Raw genomic sequence first — 22,445 nt, 5'->3', positions numbered from 1 at the left:
TATCATTGCAATCTACTTGCACGATCAGGAAAAACAGGACTTTTATCTGTAAACCTGTCTCCAAAGACTTGAGACCAAATGTGTGTACCAGCAAACTCGATCTTTTCTGGGTGACAATCGGACCACTGTCGTACTCCCAAAATATGAATGCCTAAGGAAAAAAACGATTCCCCAGCTCGATAATGAAGCTAGAAAGCAAAAACAGGTTAGGGAAAGGAATAATTGAAAAACCGAATATAGTAATTTGTTGCGTGTTAAAAAAAATCTTAGTTATAAGATATAGTCCTGTTGGGCGTCTAGATAATAACACAGTGCCCTATGTATGGCTATAGGGTAGTTAGTTCAGTAACATTTAGTTGCCATTGGTATGCTAATGGTCTGTTGGAAGATGATATGTTTGTATTTTATTTAGATTTTTTTGTCTTGTGCGACACGGAGGCCTTTTCTGCACGAGCTTACGTACATGGTCACGTCAACAGACGGCCGATGAATGCACGAGGCAAGTTACTCTCAATTCTATAACGAACCGCGGGAATATTTGATTACCAGTCTCCCTTTCTCACTGTGGATACACGTAATAAGAATGAGGCGTCGAGAAGAGGACTGTCGTGTGATATTCAAATATTTAAGTCATTGCCTGGTTTATGATGTTGGTTCACCTCATCATTTAAATATTAACATTTGTTACCGCCGATTTCTTATTTGGGTTTTATTGACTTCAATATTTTGACACAAGTATTAGAAGGATGCAAAATGTCAATTAGTGACATATATCTTTATCTAATACTATCAGTTTTGGGAGATGATACGTGTTATGTTGCCGTTCGCAGGTTGTGTTAAAGCATTAGATTACCGTACGGTAGGCTTTAGCTTCACCAAAGAGTCACGGACGGGCGAGACAGCTTCATTAGGAATATTATTTGTTTTGAAAGGTGCTATTCACTTGTGTCTCATGTACAATTCATTTTGAAAGGAATTAAATAAATTCTGAAATATGTGAACTTTTTAGTCGCTTTTGCATTGCTCTTAAGTTTGAAATTGTTGAATCAAAGACCGATCTATTGAGATAGATATTTTGTCCTCGTTCACTTAGTGTAGAACACCATTCTGCTATTCCTCTATGTAACAGCTATACAGTGGTCCTGGTCAAGTGAAAAGCAAAATACCATCGGCCAGTCGACAAATTCAGTTGTGAGATGGGGAGAGGATTGTCATGTATCATTGGTCAGGGTGCTAATCCATCGATGTTTGAACACCCAATAACGATACAAAATAAAATAAAAAGATACGGATTCTTCAATATTTTTGAATCCCTCCACCCGATTTCCATTGTTAACGACGTATGTTGTCAATAGACAGTACAACCACGACTGATCAAATTCCCAAAATTGAGCAATGTAGAGTTTCTGGTGAGGACAACAAATGATCAATATGCTGATTGTTGCTACACACCTTAGTGGTTAATGGAGATGGAGACAACTTCTATCGCAAATTTTATCTTTGGTCACTATTGTTTCAATTTTAACAGCAATTTTGGAGAAATTGTATGGTCGCCATCTCCTTGTGCGATATGAATACGTATTCAATGCTCGGAGGCATGTCTGGTAGTTTGTATAAAACCCTGGTATTCATTTGGAAACGTCATCATTTGCTTTGCTTAGATTGACCAAGAAGCAGAAGACGCTTACCCTTCTAGAGTCCTCGATCTTATTCACTTATAACTTTTAAACTCTTATTTGAATCTTTCTTCTTTACAGTTTAACATCAGTTCGTCTATTTGAAGTTTGAATTAAGTTTGTTAATTTGTCGTTATTGTTTTATTGTTAACATTTTGTCAAGAAAATTAGTACAAAGTAAAGTCTCCAAGATTGAAGTTGTCATGTCATACTATTGTCGGTCAACACCAGTTTAGGATGTATATTTTATGAAGATGCAATAATATTTTTAATACAAATTCAACAATACAAAACGAAGGAAGTCTCTTGTCTTAAGCTAGAGTTGTGATTTTTCGGACACATCTTTCATTGTACTTGTTTTCTTTCCGAAATCCCAGTAATGCTCTAATATAACCTTATTTGTATTGGAATCATTGTCAGCTGATAATTATGCTACATTGCTGTGCTAAGCTATACATGTACTTTTGCATGTAGCTCCACACTAACAATATATTGATTGAATTCTGACAAAATTTCTCATTAAACGTTGTAACAAGTAACTCAAAAGTTAAAAAAAAAATACCCACATAAAAAGAACTATCGCCCTTCAGCCAATGGGGTTTGTATATATCCGTATATAAAACACAAACACAAACACTTCACTGCATCCAGTTTATTTTTTAAAAGTGTTCAACCATACAAAATTCGCGACTGAGCAAACAATAATTATATATAATGTAGGTCTCATTTCGTTAACATTCGCAGTGTAAAGTATGTAGGACGGATCAATTGTAATATGACATCACAAAGCACAATGATGACGCGATGACAAAGAAGTAATGGTGACACACGGTGCAAATACTGACAGGCAAAAGATGCAAAGACCTACCAACGAATATATTAAATAACCTAAAAGAGTATCACAGATATGCAATAGATATAAATGTATACATACTTAACAGAAATACTTATAGTGCCAAAAAATACAGCATTAAATGCTGGGGAAAATCATCGTCTGCGACAGGATGTCGTTTAAAATCCAATAGAAGAGTTATTAAATATATTTACATTGTGCAATAGTTGCTAATGCATGTGATGCAAAAAAAATGTAAAAATAGCTTATATGTATCAAAATATCCCAGGAACATGATATATATTTCCAGTACTTACAATCACTGATAAAAGATTGGACTTAAAACATCAGAATATGATGTGTGTTCCATGTGTATCTAAAATATACCAATTACATATGTATATATACCATAGAAAAATTTAAAATATACAACTGGAACTTTATATTGCGAAACGCACTATCCCAAAAAACTGAAGATATAAAGTTCATGCCGGTAAAAACAGTTGATATATTATGTTATTTTAGTTTCACATTGTTAAGTTTAATCGAAGTTTCTTTGAAATACCAATACGAAAATGTAATATGATTAGAAAATGTACACGGCGTCTCCTATAATGTTATCACAGCTGTATGTAACCACACCTTTATATAATACTGATCAAAACACACGAATATGTGGACAGAATCATCACCCAACGGTAATTATATACAGGAATATAAATAGTAATATGTGCAATACTGATCCAAGTTAAATCGAACCGACAAGAGTTTCTTGACAATGACGCTGTTATGTGTATAGTATACACATCTGTATCAGAGACGTTAACATTGATTTCGTACTGAAAGACGAAGTTAGTATAGTCTTCACTCGGAATAGTAACAAAGTCCTATGATAACAGTAAAATGTTAACCATTAACAGTACTAACGAATTTATTTACTCGTTTTGCTTAAAAGGATTCTTGCATAAACCATCCGATGATAAATAATATAATTGAAATAACAAGTCCACCATTCACTTGGTTCGCTAAAGCTTATGGCAATTTAGACTGAAACAACACGTGGTGACATGGGGAATGTTTTGCGCATGCCCAGACACTTTTCGCGGTCGATGAACAAGCTGTTGTTCTTGATGGACAAGTCTTGTTCAAGACTAGCCTTGGTGCGCAGCAAATTCTGGAGGGCGCACTCGGCCATGCGCAGTTTGTTCTGCAAGTGTTCCACAGTCACTCCGATCTCGTCAACCTCTTCAACTAGCCTGTTTTGTAAAGGAGACAGAAGTTTATATCAACCCGAAATTGTAGAGGAATTATAAATTTAATGAATTTCAAAGGCAAATCAATGCAATAAAAGCAATGAAGCTTATTGAACTCCAACTGTAAGGAATACATACATTTTCTTTCTACAACATTTATGTCTGTTAGTATATGCACCTTCATTTCCTTTATGCATATACATTTGTTTTTTACAATTCACACCTCTTTTTCCAGTAAAGCCGTTTCCGTTATTGCTTCGTTACAGCTATATCCTTTTTATAAGACGCTGTTTTCACTAAGAAAACAAACTTACCTGTGTTGTACTGGATCTCTGCATAACTCCACATTAGGTCTACGTATTCTGGTGTCCAGACGAGTGTGAGCCACCTGCATGGGAGCCTCTTTGTCCTGGATAGCCTTCTTCAGCAACTCGATGTTCTTCTCCATGTCGAAGATCTCTTGGAGGACCTGCAAATGACACATATTCAAAACTTTACCAAATATTTTTTCTCTAAGACTGAATTATCTCATAATAAAGAATAGAAGAATTAAGTACAATACCATCATTGTCCACGTTTGTTGATATTACCTTGGACAGGTGAGTCTGGAGCTTGTTCCTGGCATCAGTAGACTCTCCAATACGCTGGGTCAAGGCAACGTTGACAGAGTTCCATTCTTGCCACATGTCGTTGGCACAAGAGTTGAGCACACTTTCGATCTCGTTCCTCATCTGCTTGGAGGCAGCTCGTTCACTCTGAGAACGCTGGATGTTGTCGTTGCTAAATTTAGCCCATGTTTCAGGCACAGATACTCTGAATAAGCGAGAAGGAACACCATTTACAACAACCATATCAAAACATAACAATAAATAGATCCAAACGTGAAATTCTGTCTTTATTTGAATATTTATGGTACTACAATGTAGTTGATTTCAAAAGTCGCGTTTATAAGAATAACAGTGCAACATTGAGCAAAATTCAACACTGCATGCGTCAAAATTACACTTAATACTACTATTTTAAATACTTCTTTTGCGCAATGGTTGTAATAGATTATACACTACATGTAGCGCATACAACTGAAAATTCGTCGAGAATTTTTAGCAAAATGCTTGTAATGGGTATTTGATAGCTTGATATGAAGTTACCAAATGGAAAGGGAATATAATGGTAGAGTGATTTTATATTCTAAAACGCAAGTTAGAAACTCATTGAAAGGAACAAGCAAACCAGATAATGTGCAGAAGCTTAAAATCACACAAGGCTATATGAAAGAATGATACCTTGCTGAACAAATGCAGCATATTATTTCACTGACCTTGTCACAGCGGTGACAAATCATGCCAAGACAACAACGCTAGATTTGCTCACGAGGAACTTGTGCTTATAGACCGATTGGTGCTTAAACTTCCCTAACAGAAAGCTGCAATGCGGGTTGAAAACAGAGTGATGCAAACAGTATAAAGCAGATAAAAGAGGAATCACACCACACCAAAACGTAATGTCGCCAATGATTGGACAAAAGGGCGTCCCTAACTCACGTGTTGTCAATTCTCTGTACGCCGTTGTGGTAAGCAATACCACGAGAAGAATTGCGCAATCCATGACAATTTTCGTCCAAACTATTCGCTACAAATTTGTCAGCTGAATCTTTCTCTAACTCATGTTGAGCTGCTCTGTCCAGACTATCAAAAATAAAAGAACAAATTTAGTTGTTCATTGATTAATATTACAAACATGAAAACTTACGTGTTATCAATATGGTTCACTCCATTATGGTAGGCAAGACCTCTGGAGTTGTTACGTAATCCGTGACAATTTTCATCTAAGTTAAGGGCAATAAATTTGTCCCCTTCATCTTTCTCTAGCTCGTGTTGAGCAGCTCTGTTAAGACTAAATATATAAAAAGAAAGATTATAAACTGTTCCGATGTTTGAAATAACACAATACTAACATATAATTACATCTATTATGATCTATTTACTTCACGAAGAAAGTTTTGGGATATATGCAAGCTCTTTTCTGTCTTTAAAAATAAAATGTTGATTTAATTGTTTATATATTTAATCCTTCTCCACATATCATATTACCCGAGTTGAACGTTGGCGCGTTCAATGGTATTCCTCATCTTTTCCTGGCAGCGTTTGATCAGATCCACCTCCTATTTTATACAAAAAACGAAAATTGCAGTGGTATCAAATGAATAATTATTAACCAACAAAGTCTCAATCTTCTCTTTTAATTCATAATATATTCAGCAAGTCCAGTATTCACCCTTTGCCTTTCCATATACTCAGTCACGTTCCTGAATACTTGATTAAGTCAAATCTTCTGTAGCTTTTTCCAAGAGGCGTGGAATTGTTTACCTTTAGACCTTTCCACCTTGACATTAGCACATCAAGACCCCTGTTGTCTAATCATTGTCAATAAATCTTTAAAAGACAACACATCCCCATTTACATTGTCATTTTTCTAGATAGGTACCAATATCTAATTCAAACCCATTTGCTTTCAGACTGAACATCATACTTTTATTTTACCCAATTTCCTATCGTGTAATAAATTCTCATAAACACGATAATTGCATTGTTAAAAATAAAGGCTGTAATTACAATTTTAGAGACATTGATCCAAGGAATATTTTGCATATAGATAAACTCTGAAGCTTAATATCTACCAAATGCTAAAGACGTTTGCCCTCACGTAACAAATTCGACTTTACAGCTACATGCCTAGTTTGTCACAGCATTGTGCTGTTAAGCCTGATGTTAAGTCTTAAAACATTATTGAAGATGCGTGAAATCTGAACGCTTTCACCTTAGCTGTATTGCAGCCATGTATTTTAGTCAACAATACTCCACATCGAACTTTTCTTAGTTTAGTGTAACTGAGATAGTGTTTCCATCCAGCTTAGAAATATATTAAAATCTCAGACCGAGGATAATACTGGTTATCCAAGGTAAGTGCAATTATAAAGGAGTTAACTCTGAGTATCACATTTCCCAATCACTTATAACAAACAAAAAACAAGGTTAGTCTGTCCACGTTTGAACACTGAATTGCACATAATCATATCTTAATTGCATATCAGCATATTTATACTAAGTCGAACTGGCATTTTAAAAGGACATGCTAATCTATCAAAAGCAACATAATTGTGTGTAACATGATCAATAGCAGTATTTAATCCACTGTAGGGTGTATCGAGACATGTGCTGCGACCTTGACTACATCATCACCATGCACAGTTTATCTTTTCACACTCATAAATGATCAAACAATATCAGTTATATATATCAACGAGGAAAGTATACCTACCGTCCTCCAGTCTGACAAATAGTATGATTGTTCAGTCAGATAGGATTCCATCAACTATTTGTGGTAAATTGATATGCCTACCTTAATCAGTTCCTTCTCGGGGACGTCATGTACCAAGTCGATTGCCTGTCTCTTTTCTCTGTGATACAGACACTCTTGAGCAATGTGAAGAGGGTTTTCTGTTTCTTGCAAAGCCTTCTCCAACACTCGCTTGGCTTCCTGGAGGGCGTTGATCTCGGTGATCATGTTGTCGGTCTCATGGTTCAGCTCCGTCTTCCAGAACTGTATATCCCCTATTCTCTCACCTAGCCTCTTGCCAACATCACTCTGGGTCCTCTTGGTTTTGTCGTCCGTTTCTCTACATAGGCGAACTGTATCAAGCCTAAGACGCTCGGCACTACTCCTAACTCGATCAGAAGCCATGTAGTTACTGTGGTTTGAACTATACCAATCATTAGGAGTGTAACGAGTATACAAGGCATTCCTAGCTGCAGCAAACACTGGTGGAACCTTAACATTGTCCAATTCCGACAGTTGATTCTTAGCCGACATTGGCTCTGGCATGCTTTTTGTTAATGCTGAGCTTGTGTTGACTCGGGCTGTTTGATAGTATGTGCTAGGCCTCCATGGTAGGGTGGTTAGAGATCTCCTAAGAGGTGATGGGGCTGGGAATGTATCATGGGCTTTGTAGGAGGACTGCATTGTACTAATGCTTGGCAGGAATGTTTGCAGATTGCTTCCCCCCTGCCGAGGACCAGTCATGTAAGTGGCTGTCTGGGTATGGCCCAGGTACTCCATCTTTGAGTGTTCTGGAATGGATAGAAAATAAGCTTAAATCTATGTAACCGCTAATTCGTTAGGCCAACAACGGTTTGATGTTTAACCTTCAACGAGACCATTATTGAGAGAATCATTTTTTATGTTAAATTTAAAAACAAATTTGAACAATGTTTCTTGACTCAACTTCACAATCAATAAACAAATTTGAACAATGTTTCTTGACTCAACTTCACAATCAATATCCAATATCATCTTATCTGGAATCCTTGCCATTTGAACCAATCATTCAAACAAAGAGAAAACATTCAACGTATCATAAAAAGAAATACCAGTATCACACTAAAACGCCTTGTTAGTGATTATATCTGTCAGAACAATCACTCAAGGCTTTGATTCTGCCATGCTTACGGAATGCATTCACATGTGAAAAAAAAATCATAATAGTATGTCATGCTGGTTAAATAAATTATTGTATTGTATCTATTTCAACACCCATTACAGAGGCACATATTATCGTCCAACCATTTGGCATTGTGTTGGGATGGATTCTCACCACTAATATTCATCATCTACTCAAATTAAGATGTTCTTATACTGCTGCAGACATTCAATAAGTAATTTGAATTAAAGAAAAGAATGAAGGAACAGCGAAATAATTGCTTTAAATTACAATCTGAGTCACATATAGTTTTATAATTCATTGTTCAAGTAGACAGTTATTCTGAATCTACACCTTAAGCACACATATTAACATTATAATAGGACTGACGAGTGTAACAAGTGTAGATTGTGTCAATGGGCTTTGTCGCGAAATACAGTTGTCGATACAATTACTGTGTTATGTTTCACATTCATAGATGATTAGACAATAGCATGAACAAAGGCATCGATATAAACTCGACATACCTAGATTGGTCCAGAGATCCGTAACAAACAAGATGTAGATCCTTAAACGAATAAACTACCTTATATAATACCCTTTGTAGTTTTCATTTAAATGCCACACTTACACAGACTAAGGCAGTCTGTTTACAATCCTACGGCTGCCTGGAGACACTAAGCAACGACCAAAGAGAAAGTGGATCAGTGCAGTATCGATCGATTATATTCATTCGTCTGAACACACGTCGAGGGTCATTTCGCAGCCTGTTCAATTGTTCCATACAACAATTGTATTTAGCAAAGCCGATAAATGTATTTGAATTTCAATGAGCTTTAATCCATGGCATACTGAATTATAGCTACACTTACTGTGACCAGTTTTCTGAAGTACTTCAAAAATTGTTAATTCTTGTCCCTCTTTTATAAAACTTTTCAATAGTTATAAAACGCATTTGATATATTTCTGCTAACTGACCACAGCACAGTCTCGTGACTAAGATAATGGACAAGACTACTAATGTCTTTTTAAAAAAACGGTTTGTAAACACAAGGGTAGTTAACTCGAACTTCTTAGCAATAGCTTTACAAAGAAATGTAGGCAGTTTCTTATCCCTCTGTATTATACGGTCTTGCTTGAAGATACGTTTTATCTTTTTCTCGTATATGATAGGAACTTTGGGTTCTGTTTTTCAATAATTTGGCGTTTAATATTCTCGGTGAGGCTTTAAGGCTATACGATACCTAATTATAAGTGTTTATTTAAGTCAGTCTTAGATTTTTGTTTGCTTCATAATCAGTGGTGTTGTTTACGGAAAACCCGTTCTCTAGTCCACATCTAGTGGGAAGTTTTTCTTGTATCTCTCAATTAACATATCCACTTTTAACAGCAATAGTCAACATTTCATGTAGCAACAGATTATTATGTATACGACTACATAGTGTTAGTGCATCCTGTTAAGGAGATGCTTTCGAAAGATTTGAGGCTGTATCGGTTAATGCTGAAAATCGTGAAATTGGCTAATGGTAAAGTCACTTCTTTACATTTGCTCTCAAGAGATTTGCCAGCTATTTTGGAAACGGGTCTATGCTGAAATTGGGAGAGTTTTGTCGGTGTTTTTTTTTCTTCTTCAAACTGAGCAAATGCCATCTATAACTCAGCAAAACCCAAAATATGTATCTACTCAGAAACCTCTCTGGCGAACCAGGGTCTGCTAAATCTGCTATAACTAATATTATATTTCATACGCTATTGTTAAAAAATCTAGGTAGGATCTGAGTTGAAAACATAACCTCTCCGTAACCACCAACTATTAAAATCTTTCTACCATGCAACAAATTATTTAATTCATCATCCTCGATTAAACAAAAACATTTGGTGATGAGAGGCGAAATGATCGATAACAAAGGCGGTGATTACTAACCTGTGTATTTCAAGCATGTGATGTTGTGTTTGATGTCTAGTAGAGAAGTTTTCTTTATTTTGAAGTTATCAGGTGATGAAATGATAAGGAAGTGAAATAGATTTGTGATGAATATGCAGCGCTGTATCATAATTGAAAAGATAAGATATCAGAATTCATTGGTAGAGCATTTTGGAAAAATAAATTAAACCAGTGTACATAACCATGTTTCTGATCGTTAAACAGAAAAGGAATTCCATTTAAAGTCATTGTTGAAAGTTAACAAATGTGAGCATATAATAATGTTTTAGGGAGAAAATTAATATATGATAATTAACATATTGCAAAGACTGAAACGACAAATACGTATACGCCCAAGCCATTGTCTTCCGACAGTAAAACTATATTTTATAATAGATATCAAAGTCTAGTATGGTAATACATACAAACAAAAGAATAGATACAACGTGTTACAACTCAATTTCAGCATAAATATAAATTATACTATTATTATTATCTGTCATAAGAGGTGAATACATCATACATGTAAAAAGCATTTTATAAAGCATATGATTATCCATATATCATAAATACAATCATAAGAAGGCCTTTATATAAAAAAGTGCGATGCACGTGACGCTGGTAATTGTAGTCTTAGGTACTTCACTTAAGTCTGCTGTGCCACTCAGTATGGTACAGCAGACTTAACCTCTTTTCAACAGTATTTAATGCCAGATTCAAAAAGATTTTGTATTTCAGTATTTTCAATTAATGGTTTTACATATTTCCTTACAGGACCTGACGTTAAGCCTTCCCTTCAACGTGTTTCATTTTGGAATGGCAATATTATTCAAAATGTCATGTTGGGTCTAATTCCCATTTGTTGGATACACTCATTAAGGAATAAGATATTTTAACCATCAATATTTTTTTTATATAATATTATGAGACAGTAACAATAATATGCGTAACGGGATATATTTTATGTTTATAAAAAAGAGAAAGATTTTATATCAATAAATATGTCAAAAAATAAAAAAAAATTTGGAAGAAAAAACATTGATAGTCAATGCTAACAGTGTTTACCTATGCCCTTACCTTGGCACCTGTAGAGTTTCTTGCCATCTCCCACTGATAATTTAGCAGTAAGCAAGTTACAATCCATATCTTTCCTCGGAAAAGAAATTAGTTCTAGAAATGTTATCAACACTTTGAATGTTGGCGCCTATATTAACTCTATATGTAACCAAGAAAAGCCTGGGCGGAAGTAACTTTCCCGAAATGCACTTTTAGATTGTTTCAACTCACCGTCAGGTGGCGTGTAAGGGGAGGTAATTTGATTTAAAGATGGCTGACATTCCGGACGATGCCCCTGAACGTAAGTAAAAATCTGTCGATATAGGGCGTGACATTCCATCCTATTAAGTGTTGTCCTAGTTAAAGCTATCAACTGTGCACATGATATTTAGCGCGATATAGATATAGTATGTTTTGTGCCCAGGATCGATACATTTTGATATTTGTTATTCATTACCGCTTACTCGAGCAGGCTGTTTAATGGACACAGACTGAAAGAGCACCTGAAATGTTTACCCTAGATACCACCCTTCTAACCTGGAATTTATCCAACACATTACACTGAATGAATTAACACCTTGCTGTCGTGAGGACAAAGTACTGAGCATTTTCTCATTATCAGAGAAACATTATGGATGTAATATCATAAAAGAAGGAAAATCTGGACATGGGGCATAGGAAATAGGGACTTCAGTCGCATACGACATAGTACGCTACACATTGTATCTTGCCAGCTTAAGAAATGTTATTAACCCAACCATAACTTCATTCTCAGACAGTGATCAGGTAGATTTATGTAACATGACACCCATTGGATTGTTGTGACGTCTCTCATTTGATACATAATAGTTTAGAACTTTGGTAATATTTTGCTGTTTAAATGTATTGCATACCGAAAAGTAAATGTGCCGTTATTCATTGTCGCAAATCATGTATTTATGCATAGGTGGGACATCACAATTATTGGACTTTTCTGATTTTGTTCTGAAAATGTTTTTAACCACAATAAAATTTAAAAGACTGATAAAACTGATACATTAATGTAACATGTAAACACAACCAACTCACATGATTGAATATGTGTGTATAGTTCTTTGTTATATTTCTATACATTTACATGATTATCCCTTGTACAAACCAAATTTCATTCATCAGTTTGCATTTTATGCCACTTTTTCATCTTAGCAGATTCATTTCTGTGTTTCTCAAAAAAATCTATGATGATGATAATCTTTTCTAAGTAAATATAAATGAGTAGCCTAAACTAATGGATGTGTTTACCATTTGTAAATTTGCAATGAACAACATTTCATTTCAGACTGTCCAGGGACAGCAAGTGAGGCTGCTGGGAAAGCAGCTGCATGTCAGGGGTGTCCTAACCAAAATGTCTGTTCTGTCTTACCAAAAGGACCTGATCCAGGTACTGATTTGTCGTACATGTAATTTAATGAAATACATGTATAGTGTAGACTAGTATTGTAAATGTAACAAAACCTCTATTATTATAATGATATATCATATCCTTTGTTTATTTGTACACAATTTAATTTTGTTATAGTGTATTTCTTATTTTGCATTAATATCTTAGAAACATGAAATTTAAATCAGTATCAAATCAGATGGAAACAAAGAGAAATTAAAAAAAACATACAATTTACACTCTAATTTGCGGTATGTGTATCATATCTGATATATATACATATCTGATATATATACATATCTGATATATATACATATCTGATATATACCCTATGTATCAATTTAGAAGCAGTGTGCTTGTCAAGGGAGATAAACATTTATGTTTTGCAATATTTTAGATGTCAATATTGTTTCAAAGAAAGTAAATGCATATTGGATGGTTATTCATGTCTGTCTTCATGTAAAATATCTAACTATTACATTTCATGATTATGTTATCGTAATATTGTCGATCATAATTTGTATTATATTAATGAAAAAGGGAATTTATTTGTTTAGTCGTTTCAAATTTTCTCCCAAAGATGTTTACAAAATTGACACTGCCAGTACTAGAATTTTTATAAGACTTCAGATTTTTAGAAAAAACCAACAAATTAAAGGATAATTTGTGGATGTGAGAACTTTTCTCTCTCACATATAACTTGTAATATGTTGTCAATTTCTTGCTTGCAGCTGTTGCAGAAATTAAAGAAAAATTGTCTTGTGTAAAACACAAGGTTGTTGTTTTATCTGGAAAAGGTGGAGTTGGAAAAAGTACATTTACAGCACATTTAGCCCATGGGTTAGCAACAGATCATACAAAGCAGGTCAGTTTTTTCAGTGTTGTTCAATTCTGATATATCCTGTTTCTTGTTGTACATTTAGTATATAACAGAGTTTAATAATTTTATTATCATGTATACTCCAAAATAATCCAACACATATTTGATAATTTAAGAATTAAGCAAGCATAACTAGGGAAAGACAGACAAAGTATACTTTCAAAATTGAAATTGAAACATGTAAAATACTGTACTGGTATTTGCATAAGTATTAGTTGTTTTGATTTCTATACATTTCCATGGTCACAAATTGATGATGCCTTTTGTAGTGTACATAAAATGTACAGGTATGTCATAATGTGGTTTTTGTGTGTATTGACTTCTCTAAATACCTGTGTCAATGTCACCAGTAGGGAAGGTTTAGGTCGAAGTCTTTGTTACCGACCAACCCTCCCATTATGGTAGCAGGTCTACTTGTCCACCTTACCTTACATTAGTGTGTTACTATTTAAAGAAGATATTGATCTATCTCATGTCAGTTTAAATAAGTTTCAAAAGATTTTATCATTGTGTAAATATTTGTGTTTATACATCTTGTCATAGTGTGGATCTGTTTTTTTGTAGACTTTTAAAGCTACCTCATAAAATCAAATACCTGTTTTTGTAACTCAACTGTCAACAGTATTTCTACAATACAAGCAGTTTGTTATTTTCCCCCCCATTTTTTTTTTGTCACATCATGATATGGTGACAAAATTTGATTCAGAATGGATCAATTAGAGCACATGTTAGATACTAGGTGAATGATATCTGATACTGCATATTACTGCTGTCTAGCTGAAGTGTGGAAATCTACACTTATTGTTTCATTAAAACTTATCCCACTAATTAAATGTGGTTCTGATGAAAATTGATCTCTATATCATTTTATTAACATGCGAAGCTGAATAAATTGGTGTAGGTCTAAAGGATCATATTATGTTAGCACCATATGTTTGTTATATGTCCTGTCACTTGCATTATGTTTATACATGTAATAAATTGATATGGGAAGTGCATACATGAACAAACAAATAAATGCCAACTCATCTGTGGTTAGAATAATATACAACAATTTGCACCGATCTGGGTGAATTAGTCATGACCAAATCACACTGAATATTTTGTTTGCCTTAGATGACCCTTCGACCCAATGCTTAATGCATTCCATTGTTAAGTAGGACTTTTAACTATTAAAGCTAAAGGTGTGGCACCTTTAATGAAAGTTTTACTTCTTGGATCAACATATGAGTATATATTCAGTGTGTGACTATGTTTGAAATGATTATCGTCAGGTTACATGATTTATAGACTGCTTATTTACATATGTGAAGTGCAGGATAAACACACACTTTTAAGGTTTTCGTCTCAAAAGGAGTTCACTGTTTTTCTGGGCTGGTTCTACATAGGAGAGTCTACATGTGTTAAGTATGTGCCACTATTAGACTCTATGAGACTAAGCCTTGGTATAAGAGTCTACACATGTCTTAAAGTACAAGTATTGTGAATGTGAATATAAACTTGTGTCATCGTTTGTGTTTGTCTACATGAGCCTGCATTACTTTGAGAGCTTCACATGTTACTTGTGAAGCCGGCAGTGTTTTATGTGTTCCTTTCTGGAGTTTGTGTGTTAATGTAAGTGTCTTTGTTGGTCAGTATGTTGATGTGAAAGTTAATTTGTTATTGCAAGATTTTACATGGATCTGTGTGTTTATATGATGGTCTTTGTTGTTCTGATTGGTCTGTTTGTCACTGTGAGTATATTTGTGTGTATAAGAGTTGCTGTGAAAGACGTTTTATTACTGTGAGATTTTACATGGGTCTGTATGCTACCTAGTGAGAATCTTGTCAATGTATTATAAGAGTATATACCAGTCAGTGTGTTACTGCTTAGAGATTAATCTCTTGTTACATAAAGTCTTTATCACTGTTAGTCAACTGGTAGTCTGAGAAATTCTGTATACAAATAATGGCAAAATGACATTGGCCAGAATAATATTCCTTGAAATATTCTTTATCATGCTTGCATCAATGTGTATCTGTCTACATATGTTGTGAAAGTAATTCTACTTATAAAATACTGTAATTACCACAAATAAGCCCCCACCCACAGCACCTTCCCAAATAATGTATACCTTCATATTGTACCTTTTGTTGTCAGTGAGTATTGCAGTTACGGTAGGGACAAACGTCTAGTGAAAGTCATCTTATAGATAAGTAGAATCTCTTCTGTGTGTTGTAGTACATTTACATATCTTACTGTATTAAATATCATGGGACACTGGTTATTCTGACTTGTCATCTCTACTCTTGACATCACTTTGTGGACAAAATCCATTGACATTAAGTGGCTAGTAACAAATAAATTTTAATACATTTTTATCTGTTTAACTGAATAGCAAGTTTTATGGTAGAATTACTGTAATCATTATTCTAGTAATGTAGTATATTGAATACTTAAAAGCTGGCCTCCAGGAATTCAAGTCATTTTAAAGCAATGTAAATGAGATTAACTGAGACACGCTCTGTTGACTTTGGACAAGTGAAATTGTGTATTGTTTGATAATGCTGAGTGCATGTCAAAGTGCTAGCACTTTAAGAGCATATATAGGAATACTTAATGTATCATATAAGCCTTAATACCTACATGTAGTGAGCAAATGTAGTTATTTAAATATCAATTATTCTTAAAGTTATTATTGAAATATTAATGAATCCAGAAAAATGAAATTAAGCTTCCACAACTTGACTGTTGATACTGGTAATTTCTGCTGCTAAGGCAACCAGACACTTAGGCAAGTTTTCAGGTAGGACTGATCATATCATAGGTATGGATTTTAGCAAAGAAAGTACCTCTATTTAATGATACCAGTCACCAAAGGTGTTTTAAATGTTTTACTCTCAACTGTGGGAGGAGGGAAGGGGGTAAGCTTAACTGTTTATGTAGATGGACAGTCAGGATTTCAACTCATTAATGCACTAGGGAAAATCATCTTGTGAATCAAGGTTACACAAGGTGTGTCTGAAGAATTTACCTGGATTTCTTAAAGGCAGGGAGATATTCAACCTCTAGATTGAACAGTGGCTTGAACTATTGAACGTAGCGGATAAATATGGCTGTATAATCTTTGGTGGTCAGTTCAATATTTTTGGAGCTTAATTGGTGTACAGTTGATATTTGTCATTTTGAAATTAGTTGCTGCTATAAATCCTGAAGGTCCCATGTTATTCTAATGATTTGTAATGTCTTTCTAAAATCAGAACTTAAATGCTGTAATCATCCAGACTGTTAGATTGGTCTTCTGGGATAAATGGATACCTAGTATGTTTGTAAAGGACTTGAGTTGGACTGTATCCTAATAGATTTATGATTACTTTCTATCTAATTCTTAAACTCCATAACCAAACATGGACAAGAACTTTCAGATTACACCTTAATACATGTAAATCTAAAATGGTGGTTTAAGTACTGGTCATTCCTAGATACTCTGTTAAGTCAATACAATTTCCACTGGACAAATTTGCCTACTAAAGATAGTTGTGTACGTATCAGGGTATTTGACAAGGAAAAGTGTGTAAATATTGATAGGACTGATAAATACTGTGTAGAGGTATCACCTCTCTAGGGCCATAGGACAAATTCTGTCAATAAAGTAAAGTTCTCACAGAGGAGGATGCAAAGTGTTGATCTGTCTGCAGATACAGTATCAGGTTAATCAGGCTTCTAATTAGAAATCTATACCCAGTTGTAATGACATACTATTGATTGCTGCCCTATGGTAAAGTATAGAGGTAACCATAGACTCACCTGACTATGGATTTAAAGGGAAACACAGACTAGCCCAAACTTTGTGTCTGTTTAAGTGTTCTGTGAATAAAACTTTACTTATAAATATAAAATGACATTGTCAACAGGCATACACTCAACATTTAGATGAGAAAATGTGTCGAAAAATAATTAAATCACGAAAACTTACCTTAGACTTGATCCTACGGGAGAAATAATGAACTGGCTATATATACACTTACTATACTTTAGTAGGCCCTATCAACACACGGCTTGTGGTCATGACAACATGGATTTTACCCATAAGCCCCCTTACCGGAGCAGTGCATGGGTCTGGTGAATGTTTAAATGCCTACGTTGAATGAGTATATCCCATAGGTGTATATGAGTGTTCAAAACTAAGGTGTTCCAACCCACGACAACTTGCCTTCTATTGTAGAGTGAGCCGCTTCAATAGGTTTATAAGACTGTTCTGCCTTACCAACACAGGTGGAAATTTATTGTGTCATTATTTCTGTATGTGACACCTTGTATGGGAAAATTGTATCATGGGACTATCCATATGGAACAGTTGTAAAATGATTCTTTCTACCATTTGTAACTTATTTATTCCCTGAACATTGTATAGGTTCACTTTGTTAGCAGATTAATATTTCTATAATCAACCATTTTTTATCTTCATAATATCGTAAAATTGGTATTAATTGTCGATGTCATATTGTCAATTGTATCTGGGAATGATTTAAGATAAAGATGTTTTAATAGCAGACGTAGCCTGGAAATTGTGTTTATTAGATAAGGCAATTAGTATAGGAAATTGTGAAAGCAGTAATATTTTTAGAAAGGTACCTTAGTGTCTCCCAGGACCTGTGTGCCAACAGCAGAGGAATTAATTCATCAAAAATGTATTCATATTACTTTGTTTTCAAACTTGAATATCATAAATAAAACATGATCAGGTTTTCTGTGTCTGAAAAAGGATCTGTGAGTCAAAATTCTTCACAAAACCATTTTTAAAGATTTCAATGACTTTTTAAATTGGATGTACCTGGGAGTTGCAATAAATACTCATTTGTTTCAATATGAAATGATATTAAATCTCATTTAAAGTCAATATATAGTCACATGTAAAAAACAGAAACCGCATTGTCCTTTCCTTTATCTCCCATAACATCAGACTGTCATGTGCTGTTTTGTCTGATCATATTTCACAAACGGTCTTAGTTCTGAGATTATGAATGATTTTGATTAATAATTGATACAGTAAAAGTTTTATTGCCTAACTGTTGTTTCTTTTATGCTTTCCAGATATTTAAAACCATTAATGGTTGCTGTAAATCATTTCCTCTTTTCCCAAGGAGAAAATGTATATGAATGTACTTTGACAAATGAAATTAGATATCATATATATTTAGTAGTGAGTGTCTGATGCAATTAATAGCCCAATTACCTTTTCATTAAAATTTTTTCAAATGAAAAATGTGAATTTCAAAATATAACTTATAAATTTTTAGAGTTAATTGATATAACTTGTAATCTTTGAGCAGTACATATCATTAGTGTTGTTTAATTTTTGAACTTGACAGGTGTTACGATAGGTAACAGGATTATGTGTGTCCAGTAACGATTGAGTTTGATTATTTCCAGTCAGTGACAGACCCCAATCCATGGTTCACTGCCTCTGTACTTTAAGTTTTTAGGGTAGAATGGTTTCCGATATTATGACTTAACATATCATGTATAGATTATGTGTTATCATGTGTGTGTATTTAGATATTAAGTCTAGAATGTATGAAACATACTTTATACCATGTAAAACTTTGTCTTAGCAATCGCGACATGGGCTGGTATTCTTTTGTTTTTAGAGTTGGTTAAACATGCTTGAAATGTGATACTGTGACAATGGATTTACGAAAGATCACACCGATACAGAAGATAGCATGGTCTTTGTACATTACAGAATGTAATGAGTGCCCTTTGTAAACAGGTTGAGAGTTAATATAACCAACCCTATATAGCAGTAACTGGTCCACAGTCATTATAACCATCACCCTGTACAACAGTGACTGGTCAAGATAACCATCACCCTGTATAACAGTGACTGGTCCACAGTCAATATAACCACCACCCTGTATAACAGTGACTGGTCCACAGTCAATATAACCACCACCCTGTATAACAGTGACTGGTCAATATAACCACCACCCTGTATAACAGTGACTGGTCCACAGTCAATATAACCACCACCCTGTATAACAGTGACTGGTCCACAGTCAATATAACCACCACCCTGTATAACAGTGACTGGTCAATATAACCACCACCCTGTATAACAGTGACTGGTCAATATAACCACCACCCTGTATAACAGTGACTGGTCAATATAACCACCACCCTGTATAACAGTGACTGGTCAATATAACCACCACCCTGTATAACAGTGACTGGTCCACAGTCATTATAACCACCACCCTGTATAACAGTGACTGGTCAATATAACCACCACCCTGTATAACAGTGACTGGTCAATATAACCACCACCCTGTATAACAGTGACTGGTCCACAGTCAATATAACCACCACCCTGTATAACAGTGACTGGTCAATATAACCACCACCCTGTATAACAGTGACTGGTCCACAGTCAATATAACCACCACCCTGTATAACAGTGACTGGTCAATATAACCACCACCCTGTATAACAGTGACTGGTTCACAGTCAATATAACCACCACCCTGTATAACAGTGACTGGTCAATATAACCACCACCCTGTATAACAGTGACTGGTCAATATAACCACCACCCTGTATAACAGTGACTGGTCCACAGTCAATATAACCACCACCCTGTATAACAGTGACTGGTCCACAGTCAATATAACCACCACCCTGTATAACAGTGACTGGTCCACAGTCAATATAACCACCACCCTGTATAACAGTGACTGGTGCACAGTCAATATAACCACCACCCTGTATAACAGTGACTGGTCCACAGTCAATATAACCACCACCCTGTATAACAGTGACTGGTCCACAGTCAATATAACCACCACCCTGTATAACAGTGACTGGTCAATATAACCACCACCCTGTATAACAGTGACTGGTCAATATAACCACCACCCTGTATAACAGTGACTGGTCAATATAACCACCACCCTGTATAACAGTGACTGGTGCACAGTCAATATAACCACCACCCTGTATAACAGTGACTGGTCCACAGTCAATATAACCACCACCCTGTATAACAGTGACTGGTCCACAGTCAATATAACCACCACCCTGTATAACAGTGACTGGTCAATATAACCACCACCCTGTATAACAGTGACTGGTCCACAGTCAATATAACCACCACCCTGTATAACAGTGACTGGTCCACAGTCAATATAACCACCACCCTGTATAACAGTGACTGGTCAATATAACCACCACCCTGTATAACAGTGACTGGTCAATATAACCACCACCCTGTATAACAGTGACTGGTCAATATAACCACCACCCTGTATAACAGTGACTGGTCAATATAACCACCACCCTGTATAACAGTGACTGGTCCACAGTCAATATAACCACCACCCTGTATAACAGTGACTGGTCAATATAACCACCACCCTGTATAACAGTGACTGGTCAATATAACCACCACCCTGTATAACAGTGACTGGTCCACAGTCAATATAACCACCACCCTGTATAACAGTGACTGGTCAATATAACCACCACCCTGTATAACAGTGACTGGTCCACAGTCAATATAACCACCACCCTGTATAACAGTGACTGGTCAATATAACCACCACCCTGTATAACAGTGACTGGTTCACAGTCAATATAACCACCACCCTGTATAACAGTGACTGGTCAATATAACCACCACCCTGTATAACAGTGACTGGTCAATATAACCACCACCCTGTATAACAGTGACTGGTCCACAGTCAATATAACCACCACCCTGTATAACAGTGACTGGTCCACAGTCAATATAACCACCACCCTGTATAACAGTGACTGGTCCACAGTCAATATAACCACCACCCTGTATAACAGTGACTGGTGCACAGTCAATATAACCACCACCCTGTATAACAGTGACTGGTCCACAGTCAATATAACCACCACCCTGTATAACAGTGACTGGTCCACAGTCAATATAACCACCACCCTGTATAACAGTGACTGGTCAATATAACCACCACCCTGTATAACAGTGACTGGTCAATATAACCACCACCCTGTATAACAGTGACTGGTCAATATAACCACCACCCTGTATAACAGTGACTGGTCCACAGTCAATATAACCACCACCCTGTATAACAGTGACTGGTCCACAGTCAATATAACCACCACCCTGTATAACAGTGACTGGTCCACAGTCAATATAACCACCACCCTGTACAACAGTGACTGGTCAAGATAACCATCACCCTGTATAACAGTGACTGGTCCACAGTCAATATAACCACCACCCTGTATAACAGTGACTGGTCCACAGTCAATATAACCACCACCCTGTATAACAGTGACTGGTCGATATAACCACCACCCTGTATAACAGTGACTGGTCCACAGTCAATATAACCACCACCCTGTATAACAGTGACTGGTCCACAGTCAATATAACCACCACCCTGTATAACAGTGACTGGTCAATATAACCACCACCCTGTATAACAGTGACTGGTCAATATAACCACCACCCTGTATAACAGTGACTGTTTGACAGCCCATATGTTGCTAGAACACCGATGTTTTTTCTGTAAGACAACTCCTAGAAATAGGATGTGTCAAATGGAAATGTTTAACCTACCAACCAACTGGTCCACATTCAGTAAAACTATGGCACTGCTTGACAGCCAATATAGCTAGTTCCTTGTACATGTATTAGAATAGCGATATGGTTGACATACTGTGATGAATGAATTCCATATTTAATTATGAAACTTGAAGGGTTATTTATTTGAGTTCATAACAGTTTTTTTTACTATCAGTTAAAATGGTCTTGCTTGCCGACAATTAAAACTATCAAGGGCATACATTATTAAAAGCCTCTGAAGATTGGGTTTATTTTAAGTTATATATAAGCTGCCTTTACCAGTTTTAAAACACCATTTACTTTGTTTAGAAAATGTTGGTCTCCAGG

At 35.5% G+C, this 22,445-nt stretch overlaps 2 protein-coding genes across 2 annotated transcripts in view; one reads left to right on the top strand and one right to left on the bottom strand.

Annotated features, from left to right (window-relative positions):
• Positions 1–2,973: 2,973 nt before the first annotated feature.
• Positions 2,974–17,501, bottom strand: LOC132559510 (tektin-3-like). The gene is made up of 7 exons (XM_060224136.1): positions 17,475–17,501; positions 7,161–7,888; positions 5,852–5,922; positions 5,303–5,446; positions 4,352–4,574; positions 4,076–4,230; positions 2,974–3,764 (listed from the first exon to the last, which is right to left on the bottom strand). Exons 2-7 carry the CDS (start codon positions 7,875–7,877, stop codon positions 3,551–3,553), a joined length of 1,524 nt encoding a protein of 507 aa, XP_060080119.1. The 5' UTR covers positions 7,878–7,888; positions 17,475–17,501; the 3' UTR covers positions 2,974–3,550.
• The window catches only part of LOC132559528 (cytosolic Fe-S cluster assembly factor nubp1-A-like), a 48,233-nt gene continuing 37,276 nt past the window's right edge, over positions 11,489–22,445 (top strand). The window contains exons 1-3 of the mRNA XM_060224154.1: positions 11,489–11,519; positions 12,537–12,638; positions 13,370–13,503. Of these exons, the coding sequence (XP_060080137.1) occupies positions 11,489–11,519; positions 12,537–12,638; positions 13,370–13,503 (267 nt within the window). The remainder of the gene's footprint in view (positions 11,520–12,536; positions 12,639–13,369; positions 13,504–22,445) is intronic.

This window comes from Ylistrum balloti, unplaced genomic scaffold (genome assembly GCF_031769215.1).
Source record: "Ylistrum balloti isolate Yb309-2 unplaced genomic scaffold, AGI_CSIRO_Ybal_v1 Utg370928, whole genome shotgun sequence".
Taxonomy (NCBI): domain Eukaryota; kingdom Metazoa; phylum Mollusca; class Bivalvia; order Pectinida; family Pectinidae; genus Ylistrum; species Ylistrum balloti.
This window is presented reverse-complemented; position numbering and strand designations above follow the sequence as displayed.